At 44.2% G+C, this 19,652-nt stretch overlaps 1 protein-coding gene across 3 annotated transcripts in view; it reads right to left on the bottom strand.

The window, feature by feature from the left end:
* SEL1L3 (SEL1L family member 3) overlaps window positions 1–19,652 on the bottom strand; it is a 141,634-nt gene that overhangs the window by 79,401 nt on the left and 42,581 nt on the right. For all 3 annotated transcript variants that reach the window (XM_030801385.1, XM_003258550.4, XM_030801386.1), the window contains exons 8-11: window positions 18,833–18,965; window positions 17,152–17,292; window positions 3,609–3,820; window positions 1,358–1,537 (exon numbers count right to left, since the gene is read on the bottom strand). In XM_030801385.1, coding sequence (XP_030657245.1) covers window positions 1,358–1,537; window positions 3,609–3,820; window positions 17,152–17,292; window positions 18,833–18,965 — 666 coding nt within the window. The remainder of the gene's footprint in view (window positions 1–1,357; window positions 1,538–3,608; window positions 3,821–17,151; window positions 17,293–18,832; window positions 18,966–19,652) is intronic.

The following is a 19,652-nucleotide window of genomic DNA, read 5'->3' as shown; positions in this document are numbered from 1 at the left end:
CCAAACGTCAAAGCTTGAATTTTCTGCATTGAGGATTTCTGAGCCCAATCCAGGGGCAGAGCTGGGGACCAGGGGTCTGGTTCCCAGCCAGCCACTCAGCCTAAAATTCAACAATCTTAACCTGGCTAGGCTTATCTCTCGGAACTGCTCACTAAGCAGGCGCAAATCAAGAGTTCATGGCACTTGCCAGGCACGGTGGCTCACGCCTGTAATCCTAGCACTTTGGGAGGGTGAGACATGCGGATCACCTGAGGTCAGGAGTTCAAGACCAGCCTGGCCAACATGACAAAACCCTGTCTCTACTGAAAATACAAAAATTAGCCGGGCATGGTGGCACACGCCTGTAATCCCAGCAACTTGGGAGGCTGAGGCATGAGAATCTCTTGAACCTGGGAGATGGAGGTTGCAGTGAGCCAAGATCGCACCACTGCATTCCAGCCTGGTGGATAGAGCGAGACTCTGTCTCAAAAAAAAAAAAAAAAAAAAAAACCAACAACTTATAAGAAGCAACCACTTTATTGTCTACCACCATTCGATGCAGATCTGTATCAAAAGGCAGCTTTCTTTTATTCTTACACTATCACCTTTTAGTTGGACCCTATTATTCCCTGTCCTCTGAAAGAAGTCTGGAAGCAAACCATCAGTTGGTGTAATGTAATACGTTATGGTCTTTTGGGAGATGTGAGTCACTGATTTTTTTGTCCAATGAATCAATAATATTTGGGAGCCTGCAAAATTGGGGGCTGGAGTTAGTGTCCCTCATCTAGTCCTTCATCTGGGATAGGGTGGAGTCTTCAATCATCACATCCTGTTGTCAGTCACCTGGGAGCACTGGGGTAGCAAGGCTCATGGCATGGGGCCAGACATTTCTCAAGCACCCAGCAGGGGGAACATAGCTGGGTAGGAAGTTTGCCTGTCTCCATTGTAGACATTGCTTGCTCATCACACATTGAAAGGAGCCGTTACAGCTTCCTGCCTCCACTCAATTTGACCCAATCCCACCTAACATCTCCAGACCTCACCATCTCATAGGGTATTGGCACAAAGACAAGATACCTATGTTTCTGGTACACACTTCTTTGCAAAATCAAAATCTGCCCAAGGCCAAGTTGACTCTTCACATACCAGTCCTTTCACAAGTGAAAAGCTTTTCATGCATAAATGTAGGGCTGCCCCCGCATTCAGTCTGAGAACACAGCCAGGTAATAGGAAATGGAGAGCGCAAGAAAGTTTCTCTCTCCATTCGATTATGTTCATCCTCTGAAGGCCAACTATGAAAGCAGTCACAGGGGCAGACACTTCATGAAAGCAGGTAAACAGGGCCATAACCATTCCCAACCTTTTTTCTCTCTCATACCTGATCTCCTTGCAGCGTGTGCTGATCAAGGGGTGTCTTGGTGGCAATGTTGCTGTAGTAGGCATACGACAGTTCCCAGTCCAGGGGGTAGTTGTCAATACCCTGGTAGTGTTTGTACCCAAGATTCATTGAAGACAGCCTCTCACTCCCCTGGCCTCCAACCAAACTATACAACATGCCCTGTTAGGAAGAAATTGACAAAGGTTGTAGATAGGGTCATAAAATCCTAACACTGAAAGGTCATCAGGCCTAATTCCTATATACAATCCTAGCCATTCCAGAAATATATTAACTTGCCTTTTTTTTTTTTTTTTTTTTTGAGACAAAGCCTTGCTCTGTTGCCCAGGCTGGAGTGCAGTGGTGCAGTCTCGGCTCACTGCAAGCTCCGCCTCCCAGGTTCAAGCAATTCTCCTGCCTCAGCCTCCTGAGTAGCTGGGACTACAGGTGTGTACCACAATGCCCAGCTAATTTTTTATATTTTTAGTAGAGATGGGATTTCACCGTGTTAGCTGGGATGGTCTCGATCTCCTGACCTCATGATCTACCTGCCTCGATCTCTCAAAGTGCTGGGATTTAACTTGCCTTTTTAAAAAAATAATACAATGAAATGGGAAAAAAGCCAATCCAGCTTTCTATTGGTTTACAAATTTCCAGCTAGCTGCCCTTCCTAATGTCAAATAGCTTAAAACGCCCTGACTTTTGCCTCTTCCTGGTACAAACGAGGATCTTTCGTGACTTCTAGTGCAGCACCTTTTTGGGCACCAGCCAACCATCCTAAGTCCCCTGTTGTGTTTCAGCAACATCATCGATGGACACAGGGTCTGGATGGCGGGCCCATGTCCCATCCTCACACTCTCAGAATGTTTGTGCTGGAAGGGTCTTTGGATTGATTGGTCTGACCACCTCATCTTATAGTTGGGAAAAGAGAGGCCCAAAAAGGGAAGTCGATTGTCTATGGTCAACCAGCCACTTCGTGGCAGAGATGGGACTAGACTGTTTTCATTATTCCACCCTTGTGGGGACAGCTTCCGGGACTCAGGAAAACATGCTGTCATTCAGCAGCATCTGTAAGCCAGAGGCATCATAAGCAAATTACTGGAAGGGAACATGGAACCATTTGGGCACATCTCAACAGTCTGAGCTTCCCCAAACCACGCATACACAATCACCTATGCAAATCTGAAAACGAAAAGCAATCAGGGAACATTTAGCAGTGCTTATTGCGATGGTTCATTTGGTGTGTCAACTCGACTATGCCATCGGGTACCCAGATGAAACATCATTTCTGGATGTGTCTGTGAGAGTGTTTCCAGATGAGATGAATATTTGAACTGGTGAGGTAAGCTACGCAGACGGCCTTCTCCATTGTGAATGGGCATCATCCAATCTCTTGAGGGCCTCAATAGGACAAAAAGGCAGAGGAAAGAGAAATTGGTCCCTTTTTGTTTTCTGCCTGCCTGCCTGCTTGAGGCAGGAAGACATCAGGGTTTTTTGTTTTTTTTTTTTGTTTTTTTGCTTTTTTTCCTGCCCTTGGACTGGAATTTATGGCATCATCTCTCCTGATTCTCAGGCCTTCAGGCTTAGACTGGAGTTACACTATTGGCTTTCCTGGCCCTCAGCTTGCAGACGGCAGACCGTAGGACTTCTCAGCCTCCATAATTGCATGAGCCAATTCTTCGTAAGAAACCTCTTCCTATATATATCTAATCCCATTGGTTCTGTTTCACTGGAGAATCCTGACTAACGCACTATGAAAATGTAATTCTAAATGTTAGACTAGTTGCATAATAAATTTGGATTCAAAACCGGAAATGAAGCCGTCTGGTATGGCGTTTATTTTGATGACAGACTGCTGGATGCAGCAATACTTTGCTTCAAGGTCCAGGTGACTTCACTTAGCTAAAAAGTGATGTGGGATAATGGTCTCACAGGCAGAGTAATTACAAGAATTTGGTAAGGAGCACCTGTTCTTGAAGAACTGGGGTTCTGGCAAGCACTGACACTGTTTCTTAGCTGGTACACCAATCATCCCCCCAAGGCCTTGTCTAGAAATGGATGAAGTGCCCTTTTTCACTCACTGAAAGCAAAGGATCCTGTATTTAACACAGCCCCAGGACATTTATCTTGAGTGTAAAGATTTTCAAGGACTCCAAGGAGCTGCAACATGTCCAGTTCTACCAGGGGCACGAGAGCATTGCGCTGCAAATATAACACAGGTGACTGATGTTAATGGAGCAATGAAATACTCTACCTGCAGCTGATCCCGAGGAACATTTAATCCAGTCTCATAAAAGACTGCGAGGTAGTAGGATGCTTTATGGTATCCACAGCAGCTGGAATCCATCAGAAAGGGGACGATAGAGCTAATTTGGTGAAGACCATCAACGCTAGAGAGTCTCTTTACAGCCTTCTCAAATATCTTCCCACCGATTTCTGATACAGATTCATTTTGGTTCCTTGGCACTGTAAATAACACAATTCAGAGCACACACAATTAATTACCATGGGATCGACGTGGCTTTAGAAAAAGAGGAAAAACCAATTAAAGCACCTGAGTTATTGATATGGTTGGTCTTGCAGTGCCTCAAAATCTACCACCTTCCAGGGAGGTAAATTAAACCCTTTGGGGATGCCATGGTGTCATTCTGTAAATAGCTTTTTCTTTGGCACTAAATGACAGCCTAGTATCCTGGGGAAATGATGTGCTGTATGTAGCTCAGAAATCGCCTCAAGAGAGTACTTTACTCAGTGTAACTCATCACCAAATCAGGACCACTGAAAGTTCCAGAGAGACCCTTTCCCCCTCTAAGACTCCCTAAAGAAGAATGTGGTTTATCTCACAAACAGTTCTTAGGTACCGCTCTAAAAAGTTGAGCAAAAGAACCTTATTTTTAGATGCTTTCTAGGCATCTTTTGTCCCCAGTTTTTTTCACGGGTCTCCAAATAAAAAGAATGAGTCAACTTTTATTGAGAGCTTAAAACATGCCAAGTACTGGGTTAAGTGTCTTATGTAAATTATGTCATTTAATTGGTACACTTTTATAAAGTGGGTACTATTTTCAGCATCCTCATTTTTCACACGAAGAGACTGAGGCCTGGAGAAGAATAACTTGTCTAAAGTTACAAAGGCTGGCAAGAGGCAGAGCCAAGCGGTGAGCCCTGCTTTGAAAGTCACTAAAGCCAGAGTTCACAGTCACCCTGATGCACATACTCTCAATGAACAGTCAATCAGTTGCCTTAATAAGTACCTTACCATGCAGATAGAGACTTGTTTACACAACTGCTTTAAGCTATATGATGCTTCCTTTTACATAATTCTCCCATGAATCTATAAGCTGATCATCATTTAAGCCCAAACAAGCAAGTTTTATGGCCCTAGATGTACTGTTAGAGTCTTCTAAAGTCTATCTTCATTATTCATATCTCTAGTTAATTTAGCCAACGAATGTTTACTTTCTATTATGTGCAAGGCACTATGCTAGACGCTGTGTTACAAAAGGCCACATAGGATTGCAAAGATACTATTTATATTTAACTTAAGACAACTTTTAAGACTTACATTTAACTTAGGACATGAGTTAAATGTAAATGTACATGTAAATAATGTTGATTTAAATGTTAAGTTAAATGTCAACTTGACTAAAATTTCACCTGCCTAAAAACTATGTCCAACATTTTTCTTTTTTTCTTCATTCCGTCAAAAATTAATTTTTTTTTTTTTTTTTTTTTTTTTTTTTGAGACGGAGTCTTGCTCTGTCGCCCAGGCTGGAGTGCAGTGGCGCGATCTCGGCTCACTGCAAGCTCCGTCTCCCGGGTTCACGCCATTCCCCTGCCTCAGCCTCCCAACTAGCTGGGACTACAGGCGCCCGCCAGCACGCCCGGCTAATTTTTTGTATTTTAGTAGAGACGGGGTTTCACCGTGTTAGCCAGGATGGTCTCGATTTCCTGACCTCGTGATCCGCCCGCCTCGGCCTCCCAAAGTGCTGGGATTACAGGCTTGAGCCACCGTGCCAGGCAAAATGTTGTTTTTTTTAAAGCTCAGGAGGCAACGAGAGAGACTCACTCTTATCAGCCCTTCATCAGGATTGAACACAGAAGAGTCTCCAATGTGGGAAGGTTGGAGATGGGTTTATTCAAGGGCAATTCCCTTGCAGAGGCCCATGCTAAAAATGGAAGTTGAGATCAGAAGGACCCACAGATGAAATTGTGAAGGCTGACACGTTCTCAATGAGCGGGTACTGGTGCCTGGGGGCACATGGGTGGGTTGGGTGTCCTTGAGATGGGGACACTGTGCCTGTGCTTGCAGACCCTGAGCTGTGGGGAAGGATGCAGCCACCACCTCCACCAGCTCTAAGGCATCCTCCAGCTACTGGCTTCTGGAACTCCTCCCTGCCGACCTCCTGGCTCTGCTTGTGCTTTTTTGATCCCAAGTACCTGGCACAGTAGGTGCTGAAAACATTCACTTTATGAACGAATGGAGTTTGTTCCTTTTTCTGTATTTTTTTTAAAACTCCCCAGAGAAATAACAGCTTGTCGTAAAAAAAAAAAATCAATGCAGATTTGTGTAAAATAAAAACAGAAATCCCGTCTCCCTCAATCTTTCTTTAATAATGAAGATTAAAAACTATTAAAAGCTTGGTATGTAGGCTTTGACACTCTTCCTTCGTATATACAATAATTCAAATCCAAATCTATTTACATATCCACATACACATTTTCTTTACCAAAATGGCGTGTTATGCCATTGTAGAGTCTGACTCTCAACTTTCTTTTTTAAATTAACTACACATTATGAATAACTCTGGGGCTGTCAGAAGCTCATTCTTTCTAGTGCTTCAATAGTATTGCATTCCATAGCTGTACCATTTTCCCTACCAGGCCTCTATTTTTAGACTCCTGTGTTTGTTTCCAATGGTTTTGCTATAACCAACAATGTGGTATTGAACATCCTCGAACATTTCCACTTCCCTCTGCTAATCTGTTAGGATGACATCTGCATGATAACACCCTTTTTCATCAGCAGCCTGCGGAATCTTGTCTTGGATTTTCCCTTTGCATAGTTGAGAGAAGTCCATCTACCCGGTCTTTAGCCGTGATAAGAACGTGGAATACACTGAATTCAGTAGACACTGTAGCACTCAGAGTTGCAAAATAAATTCTACTGCCACTTATTCATGTATTTACTTTTAAATATGTGCTCATCTTGGATGCCCCTCTGCACATTCCCAGCAAAGCAACATTAACATTTGTTAACGATTCATCCCTGCCTCACCTACTCTGCCAAATACCTAACTAAGATGATGAGTTTTGCCAGAGTACCCATTGACCCGAGCTTTGTAGGCTCAGAGGAGGAAGAGACTCCAAACCAAATGAAGCTTCAAATGAAACACTTGCCCTGCCGACCCCTGGCACAGAACCCCAGAAATCATTAGCAGGAGCGCCCAGGTAGCTGAGATTGCTGGAGAGTAAGGAACAAAAAGGGAATCCTTCACAAAGCTCAAATCTTTAGCACAAAAAAAACTTTGCAGATTGAAACACAGGCAGTTTGAAAGGGCTGTGTTATTTCTTTTGTATATGAAATTCAAAACTCCCCCCAAAATATAACCAAACAGTATTTTCTCTGAAAAAGAATCAAATAATTTTCTGCAGTAGTAAATATAATAAAAAATAATAATCCTAAGGTAAAACTGCTCATTTTGCACATTTGGCAAACTTTGAATTCCAACTGTTGCTCAAAAGCAAAGGCATAATGTCTTGGGTGATATTGTGAAACTGGTGATTTTAAAGTCAGTTTAATGAAACTGTTAATTTCACCCATCTGGCTTAGCATATGCATTTTTTTCTAGTCAATCTGTAACTAAAAACATGCCTTGTTTATGGAGATTAATGGTTTAATGAAGAAACAAACAAACGAAATAGAAGAAGCAGCCATTTTCCCATTTTCTTTCTTTCAGCGCCCAAAGCTAAGAAACAAGAGCCACCACCACCATTAATTACCCCTTACTATTTTCCATGTAGCCCAGAATCATTTATTTTGCTTTTTTCCCCTTTTTCACAGTAATATCATAAGGTCACTGTTCGTGTGCTCATCTTTAGAAGAGGCAAAAAGCAGAATATGAGAAGGTAGCCACTTGCTAAAGGCCCTGGAGCTGGGACCAGCGTCTGTTTGAGAATTCAGGAGCAGAAAGGCACCTCATTCCTTGTGAGAGGAATGGAGACATCAATAGGAAAGTCATTTTTAGTTTCAAGTTTCTGAAAGGTGTCATGCATCCAAAGTAGAAGTTTGAAAGGGGAAAAAAAGGAAAGGAGAAAATGTCACTTAACTATTAAAAGGAATGATCTACACCAAGTTGAGTGGTTTATAAAAACACAAGGCATTCCTCATTTGCACTCTGACCTGGAGATCCTCATTGGGCTCACAGTCTGCTTTCTTTTTCTTTTTCAAAAAAAGTCTATTTGGGCCATGTGCAGTGGCACACGCCTGTAATCCCGGCACTTTGGGAGGCCGAGGCGGGCAGATCACGAGGTCAGGAAATCGAGACCATCCTGGCTAACACGGTGAAACCCCCATCTCTACTAAAAATACAAAAAAAAATTAGCAGGGTGTGGTGGCGAGTGCCTGTAGTCCCATCTACTCGGGAGGCTGAAGCAGGAGAATGGCGTGAACCCGGGGGGTGGAGCTTGCAGTGAGCCAAGATCTTGCCACTGCATTCCAGCCTGGGTGACAGAGTGAGACTCTGTCTCAAAAAAAAAAAAAAAAAGCCTATTTGTATCTTTCTATGTACTGTGTAAATTTTCTTTTCTTTCTTCTTTTTTATTTTATTTTATTTTATTGAGACAGAATCTTGCTCTGTCGCCCAGACTGGAGTGCAGTGGCATGATCTTGGCTCTCTGCAACCTCCGCCTCCCAGGTTCAAGCAATTCTCCTGCCTCAGTTCCCGAGTAGCTGGGATTACAGGGATGCACACCACGCTTGGCTAATTTTTTTTTTTTTGGTAGAGACAGGATTTTGCCATGTTTGCCAGGCTGGTCTCGAACTCCTGGCCTTAAGCAATCCACTCACCTCTGCCTACCAAAGTGCTGGGATTACAGGCTTGAGCCACAGCGCCCAGCCTATTTTATTTTATTTTATTTTTTAATAGAGACAGGGCTTCACTACGTTACTTAGGCTGGTCTTGAACTCCTGGCCTCAAGTGATCCTCCCGCATTGGCCTCCCAAAAGGCTGGAATTACAGGTATGAGACTCCACTCCCGACTCCGTATAAACTTTCTGATTTTACACATGTCATTTTTCTCCCTGCCTTCTTCCTTTCCTTCCCTCCTTCCTCCATCTCTCTCTCTCTCTCCTTTCGGAGCTGTTATGCTCTGAGCAAGAAAAGCACAGCCCATTGTTTGTTTTCTTGGTGTCTCTGTGTATTTTTTTAAAAAAACTATATGTATGCTTTTTAAAAAAAGATCATAAAGATGATGGTTCTTCAGTAAACAACAGGGAACACAGCTCTTAAAAGGAAACGATATCCCGATGTTATTACGTAACATAATTGTATTTCTAACATCTCCACTCTCTGCGTTTTAAGGTCTCCAAATAAACATCGTAATTGTTGGCAAAAATAAAGTCAAAAGCAAGGTAGAGCTTCACTAGTGCAGCCAGTCACTCCTTGGCATCTTGTGTGGGGACACCTCTGCCCCCACACTCAGCACTCCAGAGCCTGGGGGCAAGAGGCAGGCAGTGGTCCTGAAGGGGCGCAGATGGTGTCAGCCCAGGGAGCCGAGCCCAACCTTGGACCTGGCCCCATCCCAGAAAACCATTTGTTGGCAGACCTTGGACTTCCTTTAGCCACAGGCACCAACTCCCTTGGTCAGAGGTGCCTAGTGCAGATGAAAGGCAGGAAAGGAATAAATAGGTCTGGACTTAGGGCAGATGTCCCTGGGGCCATGCTGCCCAGCTCCCCACTCCCCTCTCTGCCTTCATGTCACCTGTTCAGTGCCTTTGTGTCCTTCCTCACTACTCCCTGCCACAACCAAGAGCCCGGACTGCCACTGCCATCCCCACAGCCTCTCACCAGCCCAGTCCTCATCGCTTCTCTTCTCTGGATGCCAGAGCCCCATTCAAAGGGTTTTTGAATTCAAACGTCTCAGTTTTGACAGGTAAGGTGTGACAGGAAAGTAAAAGAAGGAAATGGCCAGCACAACTCTTAAATAATGAAAAAACATGCATACTAAAACACCACCGTACTAGCATTAGAAAACGCCCAAATGCTAATAGGGCAATTTCTATGCTCTGGCAGGAGGCATTTTCCTACAGAATTGGAGGTTCCCCAGGAAACAACATAGAGTTTGACCAACCAGAGTCCCCTCTTTCGGAGTCCTGAACGTGGGGTCTCATGTTGGATGCCACCCCAGAGTCTAGACGGTGGTGAACTACGAGCCACAGCAGCACAGGAGAATCCCTGTGCCAAGCAAGAAAATCAGGATGCAGAGCAGAGGCCCTGGAATGCCCGAGGCAGCAAGGGGACTCAGCCACATCTATATGCGCTGCAATTGTGCGCCCCGAGTAGCCCCGCCATGTTTAATTCAAAGGCGTGCGCGCTCTGGGAGGCGAAGAACGGGTCCTGTTATACATCAGAGCGGAAAACACCAGTGGGAACAGCTGCGTCTTATACCAGGTTAGCGCATCAGCTGTCAACTCTCAATGAGCCTCCCTCCTCTGTACACTCTGGCACTTGGCACAGAGTTGTATGTGGGCTGGTCCACGATTTTCATTGTGGTCGCCCCAGGGCCTGGCACCATGTGGGATGCACCCAGTACACGGGTCCTGAATTGGGTTTACGGGTACCTCGGGGCTGCTTTACATCTTGGAACCTGTATATCTCAGCAACTAGATTACACATCATATGAAAGCAAGAACTATGACGGCCACATTTCTGGGATTCTTTTGTAAATGAGTGTGCACAGACCTGAGCAGGATTCTGGTCTACTGCTGTTGACAGCAGAAAGCTGGCAAACAGCGTCCTGGTAGACCTGAGAAACAGAACGATGTTTACAGAAGTGTCTACCGAGAAACAGCAGCCGCTCCTCAGAGGAAACAGGCTGAGGGAGAGTGGGAGAAATGAGGGAAATGTGGAAAGAAGCAGAGTAAGTCCATAGAACTCTTAGCAGTCTGGTTTGGAGCTGCGGCTTGGCCAGCGCAAACCTTGAACTTGGGTCTCCTGGAAGTCAAATTCCTCATTCCTTCAGTGATTCATTTACCCAACAAAGATGTTTTGAGTACTAACAGTGAGATCACTTATTCATTTGGGCTGCCGCCATTCAGTTACTCAACAAATATTTATTGAGGCAAGGGTCTTAAAAAACAAACAAACAAAAAAAACAACAAAAAAAGCAAAACCCTAGATACTGTTCCTGTCTTTGAGGAGTTTTCTTTTCCTGTGGTTTTTTTTTTTTTTTTTTTTTTTTGATAGTAGCCATCCTCATGGCTGTGAGGTATAATTTATTTTTGTGCAGTAATTTATATATTGGAGAAAGTCTGGTTTAACCGGAATTTAAAATGCAATGCTTTTATAAAGTGACATAATGTCTACGAAAGAACTTAGTGGATAGAAAAATACCATATGGACCTGGAGGATAGGTTTGCCTGAATAGAGCTCATCTTACTCTGCCTTGAGTTACACCATTTGATCCTACACGTGTCTCCATCGCTCACTCCATGGCAAGCTTGTTAAGGGTGGTGTAAGAAGTGGAAGGATTCAACTTATACTTTGAATTCTTGACAGTGCCTGCAATGGTGCTAGGCATATGTTAGCTGCCTATGCCATATGTTAGTGAAGTGATCCTTCTTCTATGACCACACATGGCGTGTTTGTGCCCCATACTCACCAAAGAACATACCTCATCCACCCACACTCCTCAGTTTGCCTGCCTGGCAAACAGCTGTTATGTTCCCACTCAGATACCTCTCCTCACGTCATCTCTCCTGTCTCCCCAGGCAGATGGCTCTTCTCTGATGCCCCCCTTGCCACTGTGTAGGCATCCCCTTTACCAGAACTACCATCCTGCATAATGACTGTCGACTTTCCTGATTTCACAGTAGAGCTTGGATGTCCTCAAAGACAGGGTTGGGCGCAGGGGCTCACACCTGAAATCCTAGCACTTTGGGAGGCCAAGGCAGGGAGATCAACTGAGGTCAGGAGTTTGAGACCAGCCTGGTCAACATGGCGAAACCCCATCTCTACTAAAAATTAGCCAGGTGTAGCGGCGGGCATCTGTCATCCCAGTTACTCAGGAGGCTGAGGCAAGAATCGCTTGAACCCGGGAGACAGAGGTTGCAGTAAGCCAAGATCATGCCATTGCACTCTAGCTTGGGCAAAAAGAGTGAAACTCTGTCTCAGAAAAAAAAAAAAAAAAGGCTAGGTGCAGTGGCTCATGCCTGTAATCCCAGCACTTTAGGAGGCTGAGCCAGGCGGATCACTTGAGGTCAGGAGTTTAAGACCAGCCTGGCCAACATGGCAAAACCCCATCTCTACTAAAAATACAAAATTAGCTGGGTGTGGGGGCATGCACTTGTAATCCCAGCTACTCAGGAGGCTGAGGCAGGAGAATCGCTTGAACCCAAGAGGCGGAAGTTGTGGTGAGCCGAGATCCGCCACTGCACTCCAGCCTGGGCGACAAAGCCAGATTCTGTCTCAAAAAAAAAAAAGAACAAACAAACAAACAAAACAGGAAATAACAAGTGTTTCTGAGGATGTGGAGAAATTGGAACCCTTGTGCACTGTTGGAGAGAATATAAAGGGTGCAGCTGCTGTGGAAGACAGCATGGAGGTTTCTCAAAAAATTAAATGTAGAATTACTATATGACCCAGAAATTCTGCCTCTGGATACAGTATATATCCAACAAAAAATGAAAGCAGGGTTCTAAAGAGATATTTGTAGACCCATATTCTAAGCAAAGTTATTCACAATAGTCAAGGGGTGGAAGCAACTCAAGTGTCCATCGATGGATGAATGGATAAATAAAGTGTGGTATAAACGTGTCATGAAATACCATTCAGCCTTAAAATGAAAGGAAATTCTAACACACACTGCAACAGAGGTGACCCTTGAGGACATTATGCTAAGTGAAATAAGCCAGTCACCAAAAGATAAATACTGTGTAAAATACCACTTATACGAGGTATCTAAAGCAGTCAAACTCGTAGAAATAAAAAGCAGGATGATGGTTCCCAGGGTTTGGGATGGGGGCAATGGGGAGATGTTTACTGAGTATGGATTTTCAGTTTTGCAAGAAAAAAGTCGTGGAGCTCTGTGGCACAATGTGAATATCCTTAGCGCTGCTGAACTGTGTACACCTAAAACTGGTTCAGATGGTGAATTTTGTTATGTGTATATTAGCAAGAATAAGAATTTTAAAAAGATAAATCACAGCCCTTAAAGAGGAAAAGTGTAAATATTTGGCGACTCTCTTTTGTAATAGAATAATACGGTTATTCTGGGAACAACTCAAAGGTGCTGACCTCACTGGACGGGAATGTGGAGGACACTCTTTTCCACTTCCCACTGGCTGTTAATGAAGCCGAAGCCTCCCCACTCTCTACCCCCTGCAATGTTCTCATCTCTGCTTTGAAGTGTGTTGTTGGCTGAGATAGTGAGCAGATGATCCATCTAAAATCACACAGTGTGGGGGGAAGAAACACTTTCAGGTCTGAAACGTGCATATGTAGCGGCCTGGAAGTGGAGTGCTGGCTGTGTCTATGAAGAAAAGCTGCTGGCAGGGAAGAAGATGACTCTGAGACAGAACCAGAAATTACAGCCCATTTTCTCCTGCACCATGATGTCATCTTATTTGTTAAAAATTCCAGAAAAAAAATTCCACAAATTAATGCCCTTTGGGGAAACTATGGGAGCTGATGTTTTCTTTTACATTAGCCTAAACGACTCTCATTCAAAACACAGCCCCATTTTGATTCTATCCTGGCTCGTAGGGGGCACTCAGTCAATGCTTGTTCAGTAAATGAATGAATGAAAGGTTGTGAGTAACTTCAGAACACACCCACTCAGTTAAATTCCTTATCTTTGTTACCACGCCTATTCAGTGCCTACAGTATGAATTCCAAGCATCAAACATCTCATGCTTGAATCCATTTTTATAGCTTATCTCAGATATGAAAAATGTAATATGATGAGGATGTTCTAATAAAGTCTATTAATCAACAGGATAGGACAGGTCAGGGCAGCAGCAGAAAGTAGAATGCAAACACAGTTTCTATTAACTAGAGTCATCTGAAGCCCGCCGGAGCCAGCTAGGGCCAGACGCTGTGGGCAGGACGAACTTGGAACGAAGGGTATTTGAGGAACTGGGAACGGCGATAGCGTCACACTCGTCTTACTATGGTTCTTTTTATAGGAGATCAGAGTAAAGACGTGTTGGAAATATAAACTCATTTTTTTTACCCTCAATTTACAAAATCAAGGTTTTTTTTCTCAGCCTTGTTAGGAAGCTGGGTGCGATATAAGACACCAATCTTTCTCCCAGGTTTGCTGAAAGATGTTATGACAGCCCCAAGCAAGGGCACTGTGCCAGGCAGAGGGATGACCTTAAGGAGTATACGCCCCACCTCTGCAGAAGGCTCCCCAGTCCTTCCAATGTGACCCAGAAAAAGAGGCGCTGAAGGCAAATGGGGCCTGGGGCTTGGTTCTAGAAATTCACCTAAACTTCGGCTCTCCCTCCCTGCCATCTCCTAGGCCAGGGAAAGGCAGAGAGAAGAGGAAGGCAGCTGGCCATGTGCCTCTGGAAGCAGAGGCTGTGGTGGCAAAGGAGGCTGGCAGGTATGGTCCCTTGGGGGAAGCTCCTTGGTGCTGTTCTAATTTGGCACCAGAAGACCCCAATGGCAGGTTAGGCATGAACGGTGGGTCCTAAAGTGGCAAATCCAGCTTTGGGTCCCCCTCTCTCCCCACTGATGGGGGCCCCAGAAGTCTAACAGAGGTCAGCGGAACAGGCTCACTGTGCGGGAATCTAGCAGTTCTGCAGCGCCCATACCCAGGAGTCTTAAGGTAAGGGGACTTATGATTGGGGTTTTTAATTAGATTTCATTGCCAGGCCTCCATGGAAAACAAATCATTCTAAATTCTTACAAACAAAATTTTGAGCTGCAGCAAAAACATGAAAACATTCTCATAGACAGTATTTACTTAAAAAAGAATGTTTTGTGAAAAGGATGCACTCCTGTTCCCAATCAGCAAAACTATTTTTAAGTAGGATCGGAACTCTCGTAAAAACAATTTTGGTGTGGATGTGGTCTTAGCTCATTTAGCCTAAACTGTCCAATATGCGTCTCCCTCTCCTGTTTGCGGGTCTTGGGGCATGGGGCTTCATCACCTCCAGACAACCATCCAAAGGAAACCTGGAACTATCTCTGCCCAGTAATAAGAGCAATAACATTGATATAGCAGTGGTTCTCAGCTGGGGCTCATTTGGCCTCCCTGGGGACTTGGGAGCATTTGGCAATACCTGGAGATATTTTTGGAGAGGAGGGATATGGGGAGGGTGCTATTGGTATCTAGTTGTGGAGCCCAGAAATGCAGCTAAACATCCCATAACACACAGGACAGCCCCCAACAAAAAAAAATTCTACAGTCAAAAATGTCAATATTGTGAGATTGAGAAACCCTGCTTATGTAGGGCTTACCATGTGCTGATACTGTTCTAAGTATATTTTATATATATATATGAAATGCTTATATAATAATATATGTGAAATACTTATATAATATATATTATTATATGATATGTAATGTAATATACATACATTATGTATGTATATTATATATACATACACACATATGCACACACATATACATACACATATATACCTATATATATATATACATATATAGATCAATTTATTGAACCCAACACAAGAAGACAGATACTATTATCATCCCCATTTTGCAGATGAGGAAACTAAGGCTCAGAGAAATTAAGTAACTTGCCCAAATCACACAGCTAGTGAGTGTTAAATTGGACCCAGGCCAGTTGGCTCCAGAGGCTATGCCACTCATTACACAACATGACGCAGCCTCCTGCCTACTTGTCCTTTGTGCCCACATCCAAGCAGCCATGGAGTCCCTCAGACCCATCTCTACATCCTTCAGCTCTGTTCCTGTCACTATGTCCCACTCAGGCCTGCATCCACTCCTCAAGGGACCATGGCAATATATTCCCTTCTTCCAGCTCCACGCCCTTCTAGTTCACCTCCCTGCCATTCACTGCCACCAGAGTGACCTCAAAATCCCAGATCTCACTATGTCTCTCCTTCTTGCTTGAAACCCTTCAACAGGTCCCTGTCACCTGAAAGGTAAAGCCCAAACTTCAGGGTGGTGTCTGAGCTCTAGTTGGAACAATCACTTTTCAGGGCTTCTCCTGCCTCCCCATTGTCACAGCACCATCCTGCGACATGCTGTGCTGTTACCACCTTTCAGGGTCTGCTCTGCCTGCAATCCCCACCCCCAACTCTCTTATCTGGCAAACACCTGCTGGCCTTTCAAGAATCAGTCCCAGTGTCTCCTCTTCCAGGAAGCCTTCCCAGAACACCTCAGCCCTCCAGGTAGAACTGACCACTCCTTTCTTTGTGTCTCCACCATTAGCTTCTATACCTTTAATAAAATGCATTACTATTTTTCTTTGCTTTCAAGTCCATTCCTCTAGGACAGAAGCACTGTGTTACTTCACGTATCTCTGAAGTCTAGCCAAGTAACTGAGTAGTCACTGAGTAAGCATCAGAAGAATGAATGATAAAATATCCTATATGACTTGAATTCTTTGCAGGATGGTCACTATTTTTGCAAAGGAAATCTATGTTGTTAGACACTGCCATTCTTAGGCAGTGGGTGCAATGTAAGATACCAATCTTACATGAGGCAGAAGTCAGTTTCTGCATCGCCTCAACTCAAGATCTGGTTCTATGCCCAGGACTACGTGGAGTTGCCTCCCACCACTAAGACAGTTGGCAATTCCCTGCTAGGATCCTCTTCAGCGGGCTGAACATCTCCAGCTGCCTTTCCTCTTCTTAACAGGCAAGGTTTTAAGATCCCTCATGTCCCTAGAATATGCACTGAATTACTAAGCAAACCCAAATTGCACCGGGCCTACAGAGAAGCTGGTGGCATCTGGGAAGTTTATGCAGATTCCTGAGATGATGCTTAAAGTGTACTTCAAATCAGAGGTCCCAAGTTCAAGTGCCTGTGGGCTCAGACGGGTCAGATCCATGAATGAAGTAAGTAGGAGATGATGAAATAGACAGGAGGGGCTATGGGTGGACAAAGTATGCCTGGTCTGAGCCTTACCTCCACAATTGCTGCCACATAGGAGAAAGGCCCAGTCTTGCCAGATCTTTGTTTTATTTTTTCTTTTTTTAAAAAAAGCTAGAAATTTGCATTTTCATACAAGCTTTTTAGATACACATAACTGATTTTTTTTAACATATACAACAAGGTATTTTCCAAATCAACTGCATCTGGGGGCTGGCTCTGTCTGCAGCCTGCCCATTTGTGGCCTTGGCTTTAAATAAAGAATTGCTTGAGTGACTCCTAAATTTAAGTTTTTGCATTTAGTGTTGGAAGTGTGCACAGATATATCGAGAGTTGTGGACATACAAGGGCAGAATTTAAATCTGAAATTAAGCTAAAACACTAGGGTTAAAAATAACTTTAAGGCATAAATCACCAAAGAGGATGACTGAAACAGAAAAACAAGGAGCCTTTCTAACCAGCCCCTAAAGCCGAGGCAAAGACTCAATTACCGGTCAGCAAATCCATCTCCAGCAATGCCTGGAACAAGCTGGGGTGTTTGTCTTTCAGCTCCTTCTCCCAGGGGAAGGCTCTGCACATCAAGGGTCTCCCATACCTGCGCTGGAGGTCCAGGTAGGAGTTGTGGAGATGGCCTACACAGAAGAGGAAGCACAAGATATCACACCCTTTAGCAGAAGATAAGACTCACCTCCCTAAAGCCCTTCTTCCTAAGAGGAACTAGAAAGAAGAGGCCAGACTTGCCATTACTGGATGTTGGTTTGGGTCCTTTCGGGATTTGAAATTGGCTATGATGCTTTTGCCTCCAGGTCACAAATTCAGAGCCAAGTCCATGAGAAATGTGCCAAAGTTGCTGATGGCTGTTGAATAATTCTACAGAATGAGCAGCTGGCCTCTGACCGGTCCCCAGGAGGCCAATATCTAGGCCATTTTCTTGGCATGTGAGTTGAGGAGCAAAGCACAAAGACCCCCAGGGAGGCAAGGCAGTTGAAGATGGTAGGAAAATCTTCCTAATGCCACCAAACAGATGGGTGTGCATGCCTGGCCTTCCATCTCAGGGTATGTCTCCTGATAGTACATGAGTTACCAAAGTCAGTTTCTTTCCTCTTTGGGTTATTACTATTCCTATATATCTTCCCCCTCCTGTTGACAGCATCATATTTTCCGGATGATTCAGCAGTGAGAGCAGCAGCCGGGGACCAGTATAGCCTATTCTTAAATTGAATTGCAGAAGCACTGTCTTTCCACACTCACCTGTCACCATCTGTAATCACTACCTGGGACCATTTCATGTGAACCCTATTGGACCGGGGCATGTTTGAGATGCATCCCTCCCTCCACGACCTGGAATGAGAAGTTCCGCTCTGGAGATAGAGAGACATATGGGCAGGACTGAAATACTCAATTCGCTTTTGCTGATGGCAAAGGCCCCACAGGAATTTCTCTTCCAGAAGGAACATATGTGAGTAACTCTAGTGCCACCATATCAAACAGCAAGATCCACAGCACAGAGAAATGTGTAAGTGCTAGATCCAAGCTGGAACACTGGCGAACCAGACAGGACCAAGTTTTGTAACTGATAAACACCCTACGTGAGTAAAAGGATGTCTGTGCAAATATGAGCATGCATGAAAGCAGTCTATTTGAAATTCATTCCTTCTGTTAAAAATTACCGATGTCTTCGAGAACGAGTCAATTTCAAGGATTTAAAAAATAAAACCGAGCTCCAAGCAACAAAGTCACCGTTGAACATTTCTGAAAGCTAATATTCAGATATTAATGGCCCAAAACAAAAGTGTACTGATGGGGAAACATTTCTAATGATTAATTTATTTTCCAGTTCATTTTTATTTTCTTAGGCTGGCCTTATGGATGGGAATAACGCCATGCGAGGCACAAAACACTCGCTTTCATTTGCACTTGTAAACTAGATTTTTATGGTTGGAGCTATAAGATGTTTTGGTTCTTCTTGGCTGTCATTGGTCTTGGTAGAATCCAGGTGGAATGTACAATTTCACCTGTATCCACCAGTGGAGAGCTCAAGGTCACACTTGTCCCCTCTGTATCTGAGCCAAGTCATATATGTTCAGTTTTAATCCCGTTATGGAGAAGCCAAACATGTGTTTATGTAAATGCACAGAGCTTAAAACAGCTCCCCTGAAGCTCAACACTTACATGCTTCTTGTCTTTCGCCCCCGTGCTGTGCTGCGGATGCATACACAGATACTATTTCTTGAACCTTAGCACACCTTTCATAATATAACTTGATTTGTTCAGCAAGTTGCTTCTCAAGGAGGGGATTAAAAATCTACAAGAAGGCAAGAAAGTCAAATGAACAACAATTGTCATCAAATATCCAACCACCTCTAGGAGGATGTGTTTGGGATGACTTTGTTCTCCCATTGACATCTCCAGGTGGCTTGTTTGTACACATATCATCCACTCTGGATTTGCAAAGCAAGGTCATTGGTATTAATTCAAGGACATGCCAGCTCTGATGGCTTCCCTCCAGCTTCTCTTTGTGTCCAGCTTCTTAAATGTCAGAATTTCCCAGAGACTGGGACTCTTCCCTCTTCTTTTCTCTGGCTGCACTCTGTCCCTAGAAAATCACACTCACCTTCCCCTTCAATTCCCACGAAAAGATGCAAGGGTACCCGCGATGTGCCTGCTGCATCAAAGAGCCCTCCTCCCCTCTTCTGCAACCTCCAAGAGCTGGCTGCAAGGCCATGGCTTCAGGAAAGGCCCCCCTAGCGGCTCACCCCATCTCACCTGCGGGCCGATGTACCCGTTCCTGCCTCAGCACTCCCAAACACAGCTGAATTAAAGCATGTATTGTATTCTTTCATGAATTCCCTGTTTAAGATCCCGAGAGGGAGCTCCTCAGGAACAAGGGACTTAACTCAGTGTGCTTCAAAATAGAGGCTGGGGCCCATTAGAGGGTCACACAGTTATTTCAGCAGGTGGTAACCTACAGAGTTTTGGTGGTGTTTTTTGT

Source organism: Nomascus leucogenys, chromosome 20, assembly GCF_006542625.1.
Source record: "Nomascus leucogenys isolate Asia chromosome 20, Asia_NLE_v1, whole genome shotgun sequence".
Taxonomy (NCBI): Eukaryota; Metazoa; Chordata; class Mammalia; order Primates; family Hylobatidae; genus Nomascus; species Nomascus leucogenys.
This window is presented reverse-complemented; position numbering and strand designations above follow the sequence as displayed.